Source organism: Pelobates fuscus, chromosome 10 (assembly GCF_036172605.1).
Source record: "Pelobates fuscus isolate aPelFus1 chromosome 10, aPelFus1.pri, whole genome shotgun sequence".
Taxonomy (NCBI): Eukaryota; Metazoa; Chordata; class Amphibia; order Anura; family Pelobatidae; genus Pelobates; species Pelobates fuscus.
Genome location: NC_086326.1, coordinates 70,203,981 through 70,220,428, shown reverse-complemented (window position 1 = coordinate 70,220,428; position 16,448 = coordinate 70,203,981). Strand labels below are relative to the sequence as shown.

At 39.2% G+C, this 16,448-nt stretch overlaps 2 protein-coding genes across 3 annotated transcripts in view; one reads left to right on the top strand and one right to left on the bottom strand.

Annotated features, from left to right (window-relative positions):
- The window catches only part of TBC1D12 (TBC1 domain family member 12), a 120,481-nt gene that overhangs the window by 89,754 nt on the left and 14,279 nt on the right, over positions 1 to 16,448 (bottom strand). The window lies entirely within an intron of this gene.
- On the top strand, positions 6,749 to 15,061 carry LOC134575497 (dual specificity tyrosine-phosphorylation-regulated kinase 2-like). Its single transcript, XM_063434807.1, has 3 exons — positions 6,749 to 6,895; positions 13,057 to 13,149; positions 13,583 to 15,061. Exons 1-3 carry the CDS (start codon positions 6,749 to 6,751, stop codon positions 14,966 to 14,968), a joined length of 1,626 nt encoding a protein of 541 aa, XP_063290877.1. The 3' UTR covers positions 14,969 to 15,061.

The following is a 16,448-nucleotide window of genomic DNA, read 5'->3' as shown; positions in this document are numbered from 1 at the left end:
CACTTAGTGGTGAGGCTTGTGAGTGTCTCTTGGGCATTTTCGCTATATACATGTTTTTCTTCGGACCCAGATTGCTTTTGGGCGTACTCTGCGCTGCGGTGTCATCTTCTTTGGATTCTGGCCCCCCGGGCTCCGGAAGGTGCAGCTGGCGGAGGAACTCCTTTTGGTCGTCCATAGAAGTCAGGGTGAGCGTCTTGTTTCCCCGTGGTACCTCCAGGGACCCGTCTGCTCCCCATCGGTATCTGACTCCTGCTCCTCGCAGTTGTTTGGCAGCTGGTGCAAGTTGCCTCCGTTCCGCAAGTGCTGCGAATGGTAGATCCCCATAAAGGGCCACCGTGCTGCCTTCCATTTGCACAGTGCCCAGGTCTCTTGAGCGGGACATAATAGCGGCGCGGGTTGCCATGTCCTTTGTGACCACTATAGTGTCTCTAGTCGCGTTTTCCGGAGCCGTTGCCGCTTTCCGGATTCGAAACGCTGAAAGTATTGCGGCGGGGTCAGCGCCTCCTTTAAGGCCCATTGAAGACAATAGGCGATGTATATAGGGTATTAATGCCTCTCCTTCCACGTTTTCTGGAATCCCTCTGAGGCGTATGTTCCGCCTTCTGTGTCGAGCTTCCATAGTGGTGATAGTCCGGGTTAGTTTCTGGACTTGTGAGGAGAGGGTCTGCATTGTGTCTTGGGAGTTCTGCATCTGGTGGTCTCTTGCATTTTCTCTAGTTTCCATTGCTGTGAGCCTTTGTTGGATGTCCCCCACCTCTTTCTGTGTGCTTAATATATCTGCCCTCCACACTTCTCTCATTTCTTGTAAGAGATCCCTGATGTCTCTTTTCGTGACAGGGGATGATTCTGCCTCTGATTCTGTGTCAGGACATGGGGGCTCAGACTCTGCTGTATGTGAGGTAAGGCTTTCCTTATCGTCCTGGGAGTCCTCCTCTGCACTGCTAACTGCGGCCGCCATCTTGGCTGCTGCCTGTGGGTTAGGCCTTGTAAATGATAGCCGGATATCGGCCAATTTGGGTGTCTCTGGCTGGCGGTTTTTCTTATTTTTGCGCCCCATTAGTGTCTCTGGTCGGGAGGCGTGTGTGTGGCCGATTTTGGGAGCTGGGTGTCGGGTGAGTGCTTACTGTTTTGTCCGCTGATACGGAGCTCCACACACTTGCGTCTTGATCGCTCGGCAGCCGGCCACGCCCCCCCCCTTAGTAGTATATTTTGTGAAACTGCCACAAAGTCTATGTCAACTGCACAAACACAATAATAGAATAACAGAATGGTACGAATTGATTTTCCAATTCTTAAACTGTATTAGTTTACCCAGTCTATAGAGTATTTAGGAACAATATAATAGACAGGTTTGGATTCTACATAGGGTCTTAGTCAGGCATATGCACCTACTACAGTGTTTTACAATATTTAAGCACAAAGGTTGATTACAAAACTAAAATCCTTTCAAAAAAAAAAAAAAGAAAAGAAAATAATAGTAGAAGAGTACACTATGGATGTGCGTCAGGACCTTCAAGCGGATCGCTCTAGCTGTGGCATGTGCCACTCACCCTCCGGACCATGGGGGAGCCAGCATGCTGCCTCGGTCGGCACCTATCTGTTGACTTCGGACTGGTGCGGACGGGCAATCGACTGTTTAATTAGAACAAATCATAGCAAAGACCGGAGGTTGTGTTGGTGCAATGTAATTTCTGCCCAGTACTTTGAATGTCAAAGTGAAGAAATGCAATGAAGCGCAGATAAGCATTTTTATAATTATATCTTTTTCAGATTTTCTGAACCTGAATATTTATAGTTGTTCCTGTCTGTATCTTGCTTTGCAGGTTAAGCATCAATCGGAATTTGGCTTGCTTACAAAGTCTCTACAAACAGTTTATTTTGATGCAAGTATTAACATTTATCATATTTTGTTGCAATATTTTTATTTGTGGAACAGTAGCACTTTTCTACTTGATACTTTGAGATGCTATAAATGCAGGAGGTTTTGCAATTACAGCACTTTTTATTCTTTTTTTCCCCTTTTCATATGCACATTTCAAACTTAATTCCCACATTTTTGTATTTTTACAATATCAGAGAAATACAGCAAAAATAACCTTTTTTAAGCCACCATTAATCCAGGGCGCCGAACCGCCTCTGCTGCACATCACAGAGAAATGGAGATGTAATGGGCAGCCAAAGCAATATCTGCATTCACCCATAGGTTTCTTATCGAGAAACCGTGAATACAATGCTTCTCAACAAGAAGCATAAACCGCATTCAGCAGCGTCATGCTATGGGTGATGGCTCAATGAAAGAAGTGCCTCTACTGGCCGTCTGACTTGCAGCCACTAGAGACACACCGACTGACAAATGCAAACACTGCTATATCCCATAAACAGACAATGTCCCTACAGTCTGAAAATTGTAAACTTTGCTAAGCACCAAACCCATCTCATTAAGATATAGAAGTTTTGATGTTTAGAGTACTCCTTTAATAATAATTGGACCCGAACAATTGTACACAGACACACACTCTTCTCGACTGCATAATTTTTATTTTGTATTGTGATATCTCCTGACAACTAAATAGTAGCTAGTGTCACCAGAACTACAGCTTAATGTAGTTGTTCTGGTGTCTACACCATGTCCCTGCAGGATTTTTGATTTTCAGGAAAAAGGCAGTATTTAAATTACAGCCTAGGAACACCACTAGAGGTCACTCCTCAGATGGGTGCTTCATGGGGCAGTGCTGCACAGTCATGCAATGTCTTCACCCTCTGCATGGAGATACTGAACTTCCCTCATAGACATGCACAGATTCAATGTATCTCTATGAAGAGATGCGGATTGGCTAGGGTTGAGATTGGCTCTGCCCCGTCCCACCATCTTGGCTGAGATCATCAAAATTGACAATCTCAGCCAATCCAATGCTTTCTTATGGGAAAGCATTGTGATAGGCTGAGATGATCATTTCTGATTAGGTTGATGTCAGCCTAGAAGGCGGATCGAGGGCATAGTCAGCGCTGGAAATAAGGCGAGATTTCAATACATTTAGAGGGGTAAGCGTCAGATAGCGATTTTAACACTATAGTGTTCCTTTAAAGTCAATACTGTAGTAATGTATTATGCTCCCAATGGGAGGAGATTAATTCATATAATTAAGTGCTTAGATATTGTAAAGCACTGTTGCTACCTAGGCTTGAAAAAGACCCCATGTAGGGTAAAAGCATTGCTAGATCCATATTCCTGAAAAAAAAGAAAATCCTTAACTTTAGACTGCTGTTGCAGGTCATCTCTATTATTCCTGTAATTATTGGGAATGGAGGGAACCTGAGACATTACACCTGGTACATGTGCATAGAGTGCGGTTCACAATATTGGTTATCAGAGTTTATAAGGAATTTTCTTGTGTTGCTGGAAACACAAGAGTAGCAATTACATTTCCTTGGCAAAAATACACCAAAAGTTCAAGAAAAAGATAAAAACTGCCAAAGACTTAGCTAAATGAGAAAGCATCTAGAATTACTTTCATCATCATTTCTATGAAAAGAGCCAAGGAATTCTGTACAGCAATACAAAGAAATGCATTCAAAAGGAGGCCACTGAAACAAACTTCATCTGGTCATTTTTTTTATTTTTTTTTTAAACAGACCCTACGATATAGTAGTGTACCACAATATTTTTTTTAAAGGTGTTTTAGTAGTCTATGAATTAAAGGAGAGCCTTAGTACAAAGAATAACCTTATGCTGTTAAAGTAAAATTAATTTATAGGAAAACTAGATACCTACCACTCCTGCAAAAACAAATGCACTTTAATAAACCATAAAGATAACATTTATGGCAGTAAAATATGTACAAACGTCTACTTAATTGTTTTGTTTTTAACTTAAAATGGGTGTCAATAACGTATTCCATAACGTGTACAATGAGCAAAATTACCTTAAAGGGGAATTGTCCCTTCCTATGATTAATATTGTGTTCACTTATCTACACACTATATATATAATATATATCTACACACTATATATATAATATATATATATATATATATATATATATATATATATATATATATATATATATATATATATATATATATTCGTGAGCATGTGTATAAAAAAAACAAAACAAAAAACACTCTTTATCCTGTAACTGGGGTCATCACGAGACGAGGTCTATGGATCCTCCACAGACCTCTCTGTTGTACACTTACGCATGTGTGATAATACAGCACAGACGCTGCTCCTAGCAGATGAAGTGCAATTAGCAGAAGAGGGTCCCCCAGATGTAGATGGCAGCAGCCACGGTGGACAGTTTCAGCTCAGTCAAACCTACCTCTGACAGCATTCCATGACCCCTGGACCTTAACCTCAAAAAAATGAAAAGACCACTTGAAGTGACCGATCCACTTTAAAAGACACTCCACAATGAATTTTTCCCTTATGCGATTAAGTTTGTGTCGATGAGGAAACATTTCTTTCAATGTTCCTTATTTTGAAAAGTTAAAAATATAAAAAATACAAAACAATACAGCTTTATATGCATTGTCAACTTACAATTAAAATTAAACCCCCCAAAATACAACACTAGCTCAGCAAAAAAAAATAAAAAAAACAATGGGGCTTATTCACTGAACAGTTTTAAAAACAGTCGTTCGGTTACTAAATCAAATGGGTACATAGCTTACATATATTGTACAGCACAAAACATCAAATATAGTAAAGATGCCACTGCATTGTTAAAGAGGTGTTGTCTGCTCTCCCGACAAATTAAAGTGGATCTGTCACCCAACAATGTGTTTATGATAAAGTCAGCTTCACATAAGTGTTCCAATAAATTTTAAATTACAGTTATTAGCAGTCACTTAGCCAAGCAAAAGTCCACTAAGAGTTAGTTATTTCAATATTGTGCTCAACTAATAATAAGGCAAAAGGTATCCTGGTGAAACGCCAACACTGAACTAGCATTCTGCATCAAATGTAGTTGTAGTTCATGACAAGTGTTAGATTCCAGCAGGAGCTCTAGATTTTCATGGTTTTAAGGCTGCACAAATCTTATCCATAGGATCTAGGAATTAGACTGTGGCACGTCACTAATGTTTGCTTCCACCTATATCCCCTTTCCGGAGATGGAACAATAGTGTAGAGTAACACACCCTGGCCAAAAACAAAATATATCTCCAAAATTCTAACAAGATCGCAAAGTCACGTAGATCAAACCAACTACACAAGGCAATCATACACCTCATAAAAGACAAATTATTTGTGATACTGTAAAGTTGGGATTTGGGTAGTCCAGAGCAGGTTTACAATTATTCCAAGTGGGCTATGAAAAACCTTTTAAACTAGCCAAAAACCTTTAAATAGTGTTCCAAGTAAAATAGGCCTAGTGGTAATATGATATGACTTTATAACTCATCAAATATTTAGGCTGGTTTATAAATAAAAAAATAAAAATAAAAATAAAATGCTTGAAACGAAATGTTAAGGGTTACTCTAGCCCTCTTAAAAGAAACACTATAATTACCAGTTTAATATTTAGGTATCCGGACCCCCTCCAAGTGCATGAAAAGGTGAGCTTTACTTAACATTTCTCCATCGCAGTGCTGGTGTCGCTGCGGCTGGCCCAGCCAAGGCAGAGATCATCAATCTTGGTGTTCTCAGCCAAACCAATGCTTTCCCATGTAGCCATGCTGCTACAATCAGCATCTTCTTACAGAGATGCATTCTATGGGTAGTGTTAAATGTCTCCATGCAGAGCATGAAGATGCTGAACGTAGGTGCTGCACATAGTGACTGCCACTTAACCTGTTACTTGGCAGCAACGTAAACACTGTATTTTCTTTAAAAAGGCAGTGCCTAGAGAAAAAAAAAAAAAAAGCTTGAAGGGACATGCTATAGACACCAGAACAACTACATTAAGTGATCGTGGTTCTGGTAACTATAGTGTTCCATTAAGTCTTCCTCTTTTTTTTTTTTTTATATTGTACCATGCCTTGCTGGGCATTAAGGAAGACCCCCACTTTATCTTTAAAGTTTTAAACTTACCTGAAATCCAGTGTCTCGGTCATCCCTGCCCTCGCACAGTCCAATCAAATGCTTTGCATGTATTGAGCCAGTAAGGGGAGGGTTTTTGCTTTTTTCATTTTTAACTAGAAAATTATTATTATTATTTTTAATGCAGGTAGATGCTCATTACATCTGTCATCAGCACGCAATGCACGCCGGCGACATAGGTACTTTTTGCACACAATTGACATTAGGCAATCTGTAACAAAGATCAGATTACTCTTTATATGTAGCATTTAAAGCAGAAACTCTGCACATTCAGCTTCCTACCACCATGACCACTTGAAATCCCTGATGTGGACATGGTGGTTGAAGTAACCATTTAAGCCTTAGTCATAAAAGTAGAAAATAGAATAGAGAAGCTGACTGCATTCTATTAAAACAAGATATAGTATCCCATAACAGGAGCAAAGAGGGCCAATAGATACTTAAATCTGGCAGCATACAGCAACGTTTAATTTGACTTTTATATTAGGAGCACCCTAACATTAGAAATACAAACCGGTGTTTCTAAAGGTTATATGGATCTCCTACATATTTAGACTTATGGGCCCCCTGAAACGTTATAGTAAAGTAGATTTACTTTTCTTACAATTCATGGTATGCTAATCTCACCACTGCCACTACTCCAACCCCGAGCTAAGATGACCATTATTGAAGATCTAATCCAACCCAGTGCTGCCCCATAGCGGAAACATGGCGGACTACAGAGTATGTGCAGCAACTGCCACACTGCTTGAATCACAGCACTTCACTAATCAGCATGTTCTCATAGAGGCAAGTTGGCTCACTGCATCTCTACGAGGAGTGTTGGGCATCTTCAGAAAGCAAATATTCCAAATGGTGAAGGACCGCACCAGGAAGCACCTCTGGTGGTCTGAGTAACAGCCACTAGAGATGTCCGCTGATATGAGTGAATACATTGCCTTTTCTCACAAAAAGCAAGGTTTGCAATTCAAAGACTGTATAGATATACTCTTTGCACTAGAACCACTACATTAAGCTGTGGTGTCACTAACTTAAACCCAAGTTTTTTACAATTACAGCTACACTTTAGAGAGCATAAAAAGTCATATTGAATTAGGAGATGCCAACAAAATTATACATTTTAACTATATAAATGGGATCACGGTCTTCATCTGTCAACCATATCTCTGCAAATAACTGGTGGTAGATTAGAAGTGTACGCAGAGGATCGAGTAATAGGGCAGAACAGGAGAACCCTTCTACAAGCAGTGCATCTGTTCTGTGTCACAGGACAGGTATTCTTCCGACAAGCTCTTCTCACGCTTACTGGAGGAATATAGGAACAGTGTAACTGGAGTCCATTCGGACCATGATTTGCTGGAATAATTTTATTATTAGGGAGACGAAAAAAACAAGGTCTAGGAAGGATACTGCTCTCCTCCAAACCCCTTTAAGACAAGGTAACTATTAGGTTACGGGCCTTATAGCAATAAGCATTCTGTTATTTAAATATACTTAGCCAGGCGGTGAATGGGCCTCCTATTGGTAATCATCCTCCCTATCCTCACCAGCCTACAGCTACCAGCCCACCCTGGATGAAGGCCATGAAGGGCATAGCCCCAAGCATAGTCCACGTGGACTGAATACCAATTGCAGCCATCAGCAGCATACCATCCAGGCCTTCTGTCCGTCCCCAATGGAGATAGTCTTGGTCTACTACTCCCAAGTCTGTGGCACACAGATGCAGACCTGTGACCTGGGGCAGGAGAGTCACCCAGCATTGGTTCCAGCACATCAACGGCACCCGAACCCTCCAAATGAATGACATCCCTGAAATAGGAGTAGGCTGAACGGACTAGTGTTAATGATCAGCGCAGCCATATATTGGCCTGAACAGCTGGGTTTCATGGGTGACGTGCTATAACCACCTGTCTTACTCGGTTGCATTTATTTTAATCAGAGAGCTGCATTGACCTGCCAATGATAGTCAGTGACTCCTTACTGTACACTTATGTTTTACTCAGGTCTTGTTCCTTTTGCTTATTTTCTTGTGGCCCAGTGGTTCACTTGTTACTATCCGCTTGCACAGTTTCCCTCATGTGCCACCACCTGTAAATCTTTCTAAATTATTGGCCATCATGCTGGCACTATGCCGATCTTGTATAACACTACATTGAGTATATGTATACTCCCAGCTCACTTACTATAGGCTTGGTGGCTACCGTCTGGCTAATATGACACCATCGGTTAATTGCTGATGAAACAGTGCAGATGTTCTATGCAGGTTATCTTATTATTTAACATAAAATGAGGTTTAAAACTTTGTGACTATCGCTGCTTTGCATTATACAACTAAGGGATGTACCTACCAGCTGTAATGTCGATTGCAAATGTCTACCGAATATATCCTTTAACAAGAGTCTGTTGTACTTATGCCTCAATAACAATATGACTGACAAAATAAATTAAAAGCAGAAATAAATTCTGATGTATTTAGGTCTATGCTGGAAATAGGAGCCTCCATCTTGGCTTGCTGTCAATCATAGTGACAAGCTCTGTCCTTTGTTTTTCTTCGCATTAAGAGCACGAAGAAAGAAGAGGGGAAAAGAATAAGTTATTAAAGTGTTGCATCGTATTGAATCTGTTGTGCTGTTGTGGTTTTTCAACTGTTGTCTTTTTGTGTCCTAGCCGTACTTTTTCACTGCACAACATTGTTTTTCAGTGATGCAATGGATTTATCAATCTTTCTGGCACTTTTTCAGTCAGAAAAATGTTCTGTTTCACCTCTCTTTTTCATCACTCTAAAAGTCTTTCCTAAAATGTATATTTCTGTGAAGAATTTCAGAATTTAAATGGAGAAAAAGAAAACCGTTTTTAGAACAAATAAATACCAACATTACATACTAATGTTACATATTAAAAAAATAAAAAATATTCAGAACACTTTCCTAAATGTCTCCCAAAACTTGTGTTTCTCCTTCCCCTGTGTGTGGTTAAAGTTCAATTTACAGAGCAGGAAATAAAAACTTCTAAAGTAAGTTACATCTAATTGAAAATGAAAAAGATTTGTTTTCATGCAGGCTGCATAAACAGAAACACAAGTGATTTAACTCCTAAATGGCGCGGAATTGAGCAGTGAAACTTCAGAGGCATATCTATACACAAAAACTACTTCATTAAGCTAAAATTGATTTGGTGACTATAGTGTCCCTTTAACACAAATTATATAGGATTTTAAATATTTTACTCATTGGTGTAATTTTGAGAGAAGTGTTGGTTCCCCTTTAAAACAGTCTTTATATTTTAATTGTAAGTGTGTGTGTGTGTAGGGGGGGGGGGGGGGGGGGAGGGTTAAGATGTCATTCTTTCTAAATCTGTTTTTAGCTCTTATTTTTGTCAGAGAAACCAAAATGTAAAAACTATTCTGCTTGACACATCTAAAGACATCCAAACCATAAACACGTTTAAGGGCCAACATGTGACGTATGATGGAAATTTCCACTTGACAGGAAGAAAAAAAAAAAAATACACCTTTTCTACTAGCTGCGAGATCAAAGTCACATTTTCTTCCAAGAAAAAGGATAAGCTTGCATATGAATTTGTCCAAATGTAAAACACTCACAAGAATGTTTAAAATGCAAAATAATAATGATTAGTATATTTTTCACTCACTTTTCTTAAAGTGAAACAGTCATGGCCGCAGTTTTCTTTTGTTTTAAACCGCCCTCCTGACTCCACTACATTGTATTGTCCCCCTAGTCACTCCCAAATACCCACAGATCCCCCATTTTACCTTTTTAGAACGCTTTATATCTTTCCCGGACCTAAGTGCTAGGTGCGGCCATATTAGTGTGGGCAGATAAAAAAAGTCTTGTGGGACAAATCCTCTGCCCACACAAGATAGGGCTGTGAAATTCCTGCGCCTGCCGAGTTGAACACTTGGGAATTCACTATTGTCCAAAATCCATAAAGACTAATGAATAGTCTGGACGAATAGCAATAAAACAAAAAAAAACAAAAAACACACAAACGAAAACGAACTTAAATTCAGTCTTTGTTAATTCATTTATTACATGAAGGGAACTACCAACTCGCATCTCCCTCCTTGTAATATGTAAAAATAGACGTGCCAGGGAGCTATGCTCCCCGCCACTTCCCCCATATAAACATAAGAGAGATTAAAATGTCCCTACTCGCTATGGCATGAGTAGGAGCATGTATTCTAAAGAGTGAGCAGACAGGCTATAAAAACAATTGCTTGTTCAGTCACACTATTGATTTTTATTAGACAACTCCGTCAATAATACCTGGGAGGGGTCTAAAAGTAAAAAAGATTGACACCTTTTCCAGCCCTTTTACCCAAAGATGATTATAATATTTTTTGTTTTTTTGTTTGTTCTTTAGATTAAATACTCACAGTTGGCATAAGGCCATTAGAAGAAGGGCTTATTGGGCAGTTCCGCAAAGATTACAGGACCAACAAACACACCCCATACTGAATGTCCCCCACAGTAGCTCCCCAATGCTACCTTATGTGGGATTATTGGATTGACTGAGATCATCCGTAATCTCAGCCAGAGGAATAATGGCGGCTGCAGTGGAGAAATAGAGAGAAGTACATTTTTTCTTTTACTTCGGGTAAAACAGTTGTTAGGAATACACCTTTATATTCCTAACAGAGTGACCCTTTAAGAGAGAGAAAATGTATTAAACAGAATACTGACCCACTTTTTTTTTTTTTTTTTAACATTACTGCTTGCATGAGTTTTATTTTGGCATGTAAGCAGTTTATCCAACAAGAAAGGGACCACAAAATTCCAATTAATACAATGAAGCAAGAGGAGTAATGATAATGATACAAACTTGCCAGCTTCACAATCAGGACGCTTATCAGAGACCCTGGCTTTTATAGCAGCAAGAAAGAAAGATATAATGGAGCCATGCGAGTCTGTGCCTGGCACAACTTTAAACACAAAGTCACAATATTGCACACAGATAGGGCTTGCGGGGAGGTAGAGAGAAAAACTAAATAAAGGACGGCTTTAAGATCTTATTTACAGAAGCAAGTCTGCCTGTTTCTTCCAGAACAGTGTTTACAGCGCAAGAGGGTGAAATTCAAGACAGATAGATAATCTACACAAGGCAATAGAAATGCACGCAAAATATTCCCCACTACATTCTACAGGCTCCCTCATGATTGGGCCTTTCAGAAGACGACTTTCTATTAGTTTGTTCTGCAGCAATACCATTCAAGAAACATGTTAAAAAATATATATTCATTTTTATGGTATATATGTGCCTTTTCTAAAGTTTAGATTGTGGATCCCTACTTTTATGAAAATAAAAATCTATATCTTAAATTATTTTGCAGATCTATAGTGCACACATGGCAAATGGTGTAATCCACTGCTTCCTGAAATAAAGGACTAAAAACAGTGGGTCGGTATGTTTTTTTTTTTTTTTTAATAACAGCAAGAAAAGTCTGGGATGTGTGCCAGGTAATATTACAAAATACTATTATTATTATTGCAATTTATATAGCGCCAACAGATTCCGTAGCGCTTTACAATATTAAGAAGGGGATTTAACTATAAATAGGACAATTACAAATAAACTTACAGGAACAATAGGTTGAAGAGGACCCTGCTCGATCGAGCTTACATTCTATAGGAGGTGGGGTGTAAAACACATTAGGACAGGAATAAACTAATAAAACCAATATCATGGAAAAGGAACGGTCCAAATGGCATCTCCACTCTGCCAGGATTCTTTATGTTTACCTGTGATCATGTCTCTGTGCTATAAAGAATGCAGGAAGGGAGCTATTTACCCATGTGGTGGTCAAGTATTCAATCAACAAGTGAATCTGGACCTCTGGAAAGCAAGCTTGTCTGGTAAATTTGCACCATGTGTGGTTTGGGCATTGACTATCACTTAAAGGCCTGACATAATCAAAATTTGATTTATTGCCAGTAGGGAGAGACTTACAGTGACAGTCTATAACTAACCCCAAATATATTGGCTAGATCTCTATGTGGATATCTAAAGCCCTAATAAATGTGGATAGGTTATATGAGAGTGTCTTGAAGGGAGGATAAGGTTCCTGTGTTGCTCTAAACAGGCTCTTGCCACCTCTCGGCTTTGGTACATAATTTTTGCTTTTCCCACGCATTACATATTTTACCTTCTTTCTCCTTGTCCCCTGTTCTTAAAGTATTCAATTTATATGATGATTGCTAACTTAGTTATGTCAGGGGCGGAGCAACCAGGCACTATGTTCCAGAAGGTGGGGTTAAACCGTTCTTCCCTCGATGCTTTAATATACATGTTGTTTCCGCCTTCCATTAGCTTTACACCTTTCTTTTTCCCCCTTTCTTAATATTAAACTATTTTCCTTGCCATTCCTCCCCGTCCCTACCACATTTGCATGGGTCTGAGCTAGTGAAACCATCCAATTTCTATGAGAAGCATTTGAATGGACCATAGGGAGGAAGGAGGTGATGCGGGCAAACTTCAGACGCGCTTGGGAAATACTTTTCTGCTGCTGGATTACAGGACAAATTTTAACTTAACTTTATTTTTTAACTAATAAGGTGGGCTATTAAATAGTGCCCAATAAACAAAAAAAATATTTGGATAAAAGGGTTGGAATAAATCTTTTAATAAGAGGTTTACTTTTTACCTGATGGTCACTTGGAAAGTCATACATCACTTATTAAAAGCCTTTACATTACTGCATCAAAAAGATCTCAAGGAATTTACCAAAACATGCACATACTATTTTGCTTTTGAGTATAAAGTGCAATAACATTAAGCAAAATTATCTAACAATGCTATATAAGCATACATCACAATGCCGATAGGTTATGCCAGCACATCCATCACAATCACCAGGATTCCGAACAATACATCGCCTTAAGACCAACTCAACACTACTTCAGACAAGCTGACCGAGTATAGCAGATAGCTGACAGATTAGTTGTTCACTATAGATTTAATTTGATTGAAAGGGACATTGTTATCTTTCTGATGACCAGGCTCACTGTCTAGTGAAGCTTTTTGATATGTTTCGACCTACTGACAGTCGTCGCATTGTGATACCAGTAGACCCTTCCAAAGTGGACTCAAAGGTGAAATTTATGTTTATTTCTAATAATCACAGTATAGGAGTCTTTTTTTTCCTCTTTTGAAGTTGATACTTTCAGCTTCTCTTTTGTTGTCTGACCATTTCCTCTTTTTCGCAATAATATTTTTCCTCCCAATTTTATGTCATCCAGCCTCACCCATTATCTTCCATTCTCTCAGGAATCCTACAACCTAATCACACATTGCCTCTCAGCTATTATACACATGCATTTCTTTTTTCAACTCTTCGCGGTCCACAACATCTGGAGTGCAGAAGTTTGTCTACCCCTGGTTTAGACTATCAGGGAACAGAAAGCAGCAGTCAATAAGGTTGCTCATTTATTACAAATGTGGCTCTTTAGGTGCTAAATTCTAACTTTTGTCTCTTCTCTAAAAGTTATTTGAATTTTTTTCATGTATTTTTACTTTTCTCCATAGCTATGTGGAAGTACACTTGCAAAAAGGAATCCATTCAAGATTGAGCAATTGTTTGAGAATGACAATAGGTGCAAAGTGGGTGAAGGAATTCACAGAAAACCCAGCAAAATACCTGTGCTGATAAGAGTAAAGAGGCCAGACATAGTGCACGCCTCAAAACCTATTGCCAACGCCACAAAATCACCAAAGCCCAGATACCTAAGTCCTAAGCAGGCACTGAAGCAATATAAAAACAAGCTTTCAGCATTTGAACAACAAGAAATCAACAGCTTCAGCGAGATCTATTTTGTTGGTCCACTTGCTCAAAAGAGACAAGGTGTCAATGGGGCCCCTTACAATGGAGGATATGATGATAATCACGGAGGATACATTATGGTACAGCATGACCATTTGGCGTACAGATACGAAATTTTAAAAGTAATTGGGAAAGGAAGCTTTGGACAAGTTGCAAAAGTCTACGATCATAAGTTTCAAAAGTATGTAGCCCTGAAAGTGGCCAGGTATGTGAATGCTAAACAAGTGCTAGAGGAAATCAGAATTCTAGAACACCTGAAAAAACAGGACACAAATGGAAGCATGAATGTTATTCACATGCTCGAGAACTTTACTTTCCGCAATCACATCTGCATAACTTTTGAGCTGCTGAGCATGGATTTGTATGAGCTCATGAAGAAGAACAAGTTCCATGGTTTTAGCATGCATTTGGTACGAACGTTTGCACACTCTATTTTACAATGCTTAGAGGCACTGCACAGGAACAAGATCATCCATTGTGACTTGAAGCCTGAAAACATTCTCCTTAAGCAAGAAGGTCTCTATGAAATCAAGGTTATAGACTTCGGGTGCAGTTGCTTTGAACACAAGACAGTGTATACTTACATACAGACTCGCAACTTCCGAGCTCCTGAAGTTATTCTTGGAAGTCATTATGGAATGCCTATCGACATGTGGAGCTTCGGTTGTATACTTGCTGAGCTCTTGACTGGCATACCACTGTTTGCTGGAGAGGACGAGGGAGACCAGATTGCACGTATGATTGAGCTACTTGGAATCCCTTCACCAAAACTCATACAATCTAGCAAAAGAGCTGGGCAATTTCTAACTTCTGATGGCTATCCACAATACTGTACAATCACTAAACTTCTCAATGGAAGAACAATAGTGAATGGTAGCATGTCACGGGGAGGCAAAATGCGTGGGGCTCCTGGGTCAAAACACTGGATTACAGCCTTAAAAGGGTGCAAAAACAAACTATTCATTGACTTTTTAAAAAATTGCCTAAAATGGGACCCAGATGCCCGCATGACCCCTAGCCAGGCCCTGCGCCATGAATGGATCGCTGGACAACAACCTAAGCACCCAGTTACAGAAAAGTTTACTTTTTGAAGCCAAGCTAGCTCTCTCAGACTTGCACAAATCTGCTAACCATCACAGGCAAAACAAACAGGTTACCAGTTAATAACTAAGTATTTAGTCTAAACCCCCAGCAATAGATGAGCCCACCAATTCTCATCTACTCAAAAGCAAAATACATCTGCATACTGTATATTAAATATATATATTTACTAGAGTGCCAGTGGTTCCTTGTCCTTCCAAATACATAAACAAAAAAATAAATAAAAAATATATAATAAAAAAAATAGACACTTGGTGTCTCAAAATTAAAGGCATGATAAAAAAAAAAACAGTGTAGATTTATATTTAAAAATCAGATTTATTTATATTATTCTTTTTTTTAAAAATTAAATGCATTTTTTAAATTTAATGTGGCTCTGTCACCTTCAGGGGTCTTTGCATATTTCAGAGAAACTCCAATAAAATCAATGTGGGTATTTTATTAAAGGGACACTATAGTCACCCAGACCTCTTCAGCTCAATTAAAGTGGTCTGGGTGCCAGGTCCCTCAGGTTTTAACCCTTCAGATGGAAACATAGCAGTTTTAGAGAAACTGCTATGTTTACATTTGGGGTTAAGCCAGCCTCTAGTGGCTGTCTGACAGCCACTAGAGGTGCATCTGCGACGCTGCATCGCCCAGAGCGTCCATAGGAAAGCAGAGAGAAATGCTTTCCTATGGACACTTTGAATGCGCGTGCGGCACTTGCCGCACATGCGCATTCGGCTCTGTAGAGGTCAGATGGGGGAGCTGACGTCGGCAGGGGAGGAGAGGTCACCAGCGCCGAGGGAGCCCGGCGCTGGATTAAGGTAAGTAACTGAAGGGGTTTTAACCCCTTCAGCGCCACGGGTGGGAGCACCCTCAGGGCACTATAGTGTCAGGAAAGTGATCCTTTAAGATTTTAACTTTATGAAATACTCACTTTTTTGAGGAGGAGGGACAGAGTGGATTTAAAATATATATTCTATTTTAATTGAAAAAAGATTTCTTGTAATAAAATGTATTTAAAGGAATAATCTAAAGGTAGTTTTCTATGAAAGACACATTACAGTCCAAAGATTATTGAGCATGAAATAGGGATTAGTTGTGTAGCATCAGGCTGTATATTAATACAATATTTATCTTTTTGGTAAATCAACTGCATTAATCTAAATTAATTACAATTGTGTCTTCAGAGGAAACATGCACTTTTTCACATTTAAAAATGTTAGAACAAAAGCATACAAAATTTAGAAAAAGACCTTGATCCCATCGTTCTTCTACAAATCTATGAACACCTTTAAGTTGTTCTCAAAATATGAATAATTAACCTATTAAGGTAAAGATAGTTCACCTTGCAATAATTTCATTTGTTTCTATTGGTATATAAGAAAATCAGTTCTGATAGAACTGTTGCCAGCAAGAATGAATCTTTAGGAGTTGCGTGGCTGACTGAGCAGCAGCAAGGACGTGTTGCAGTGAAGCTCGGACCAG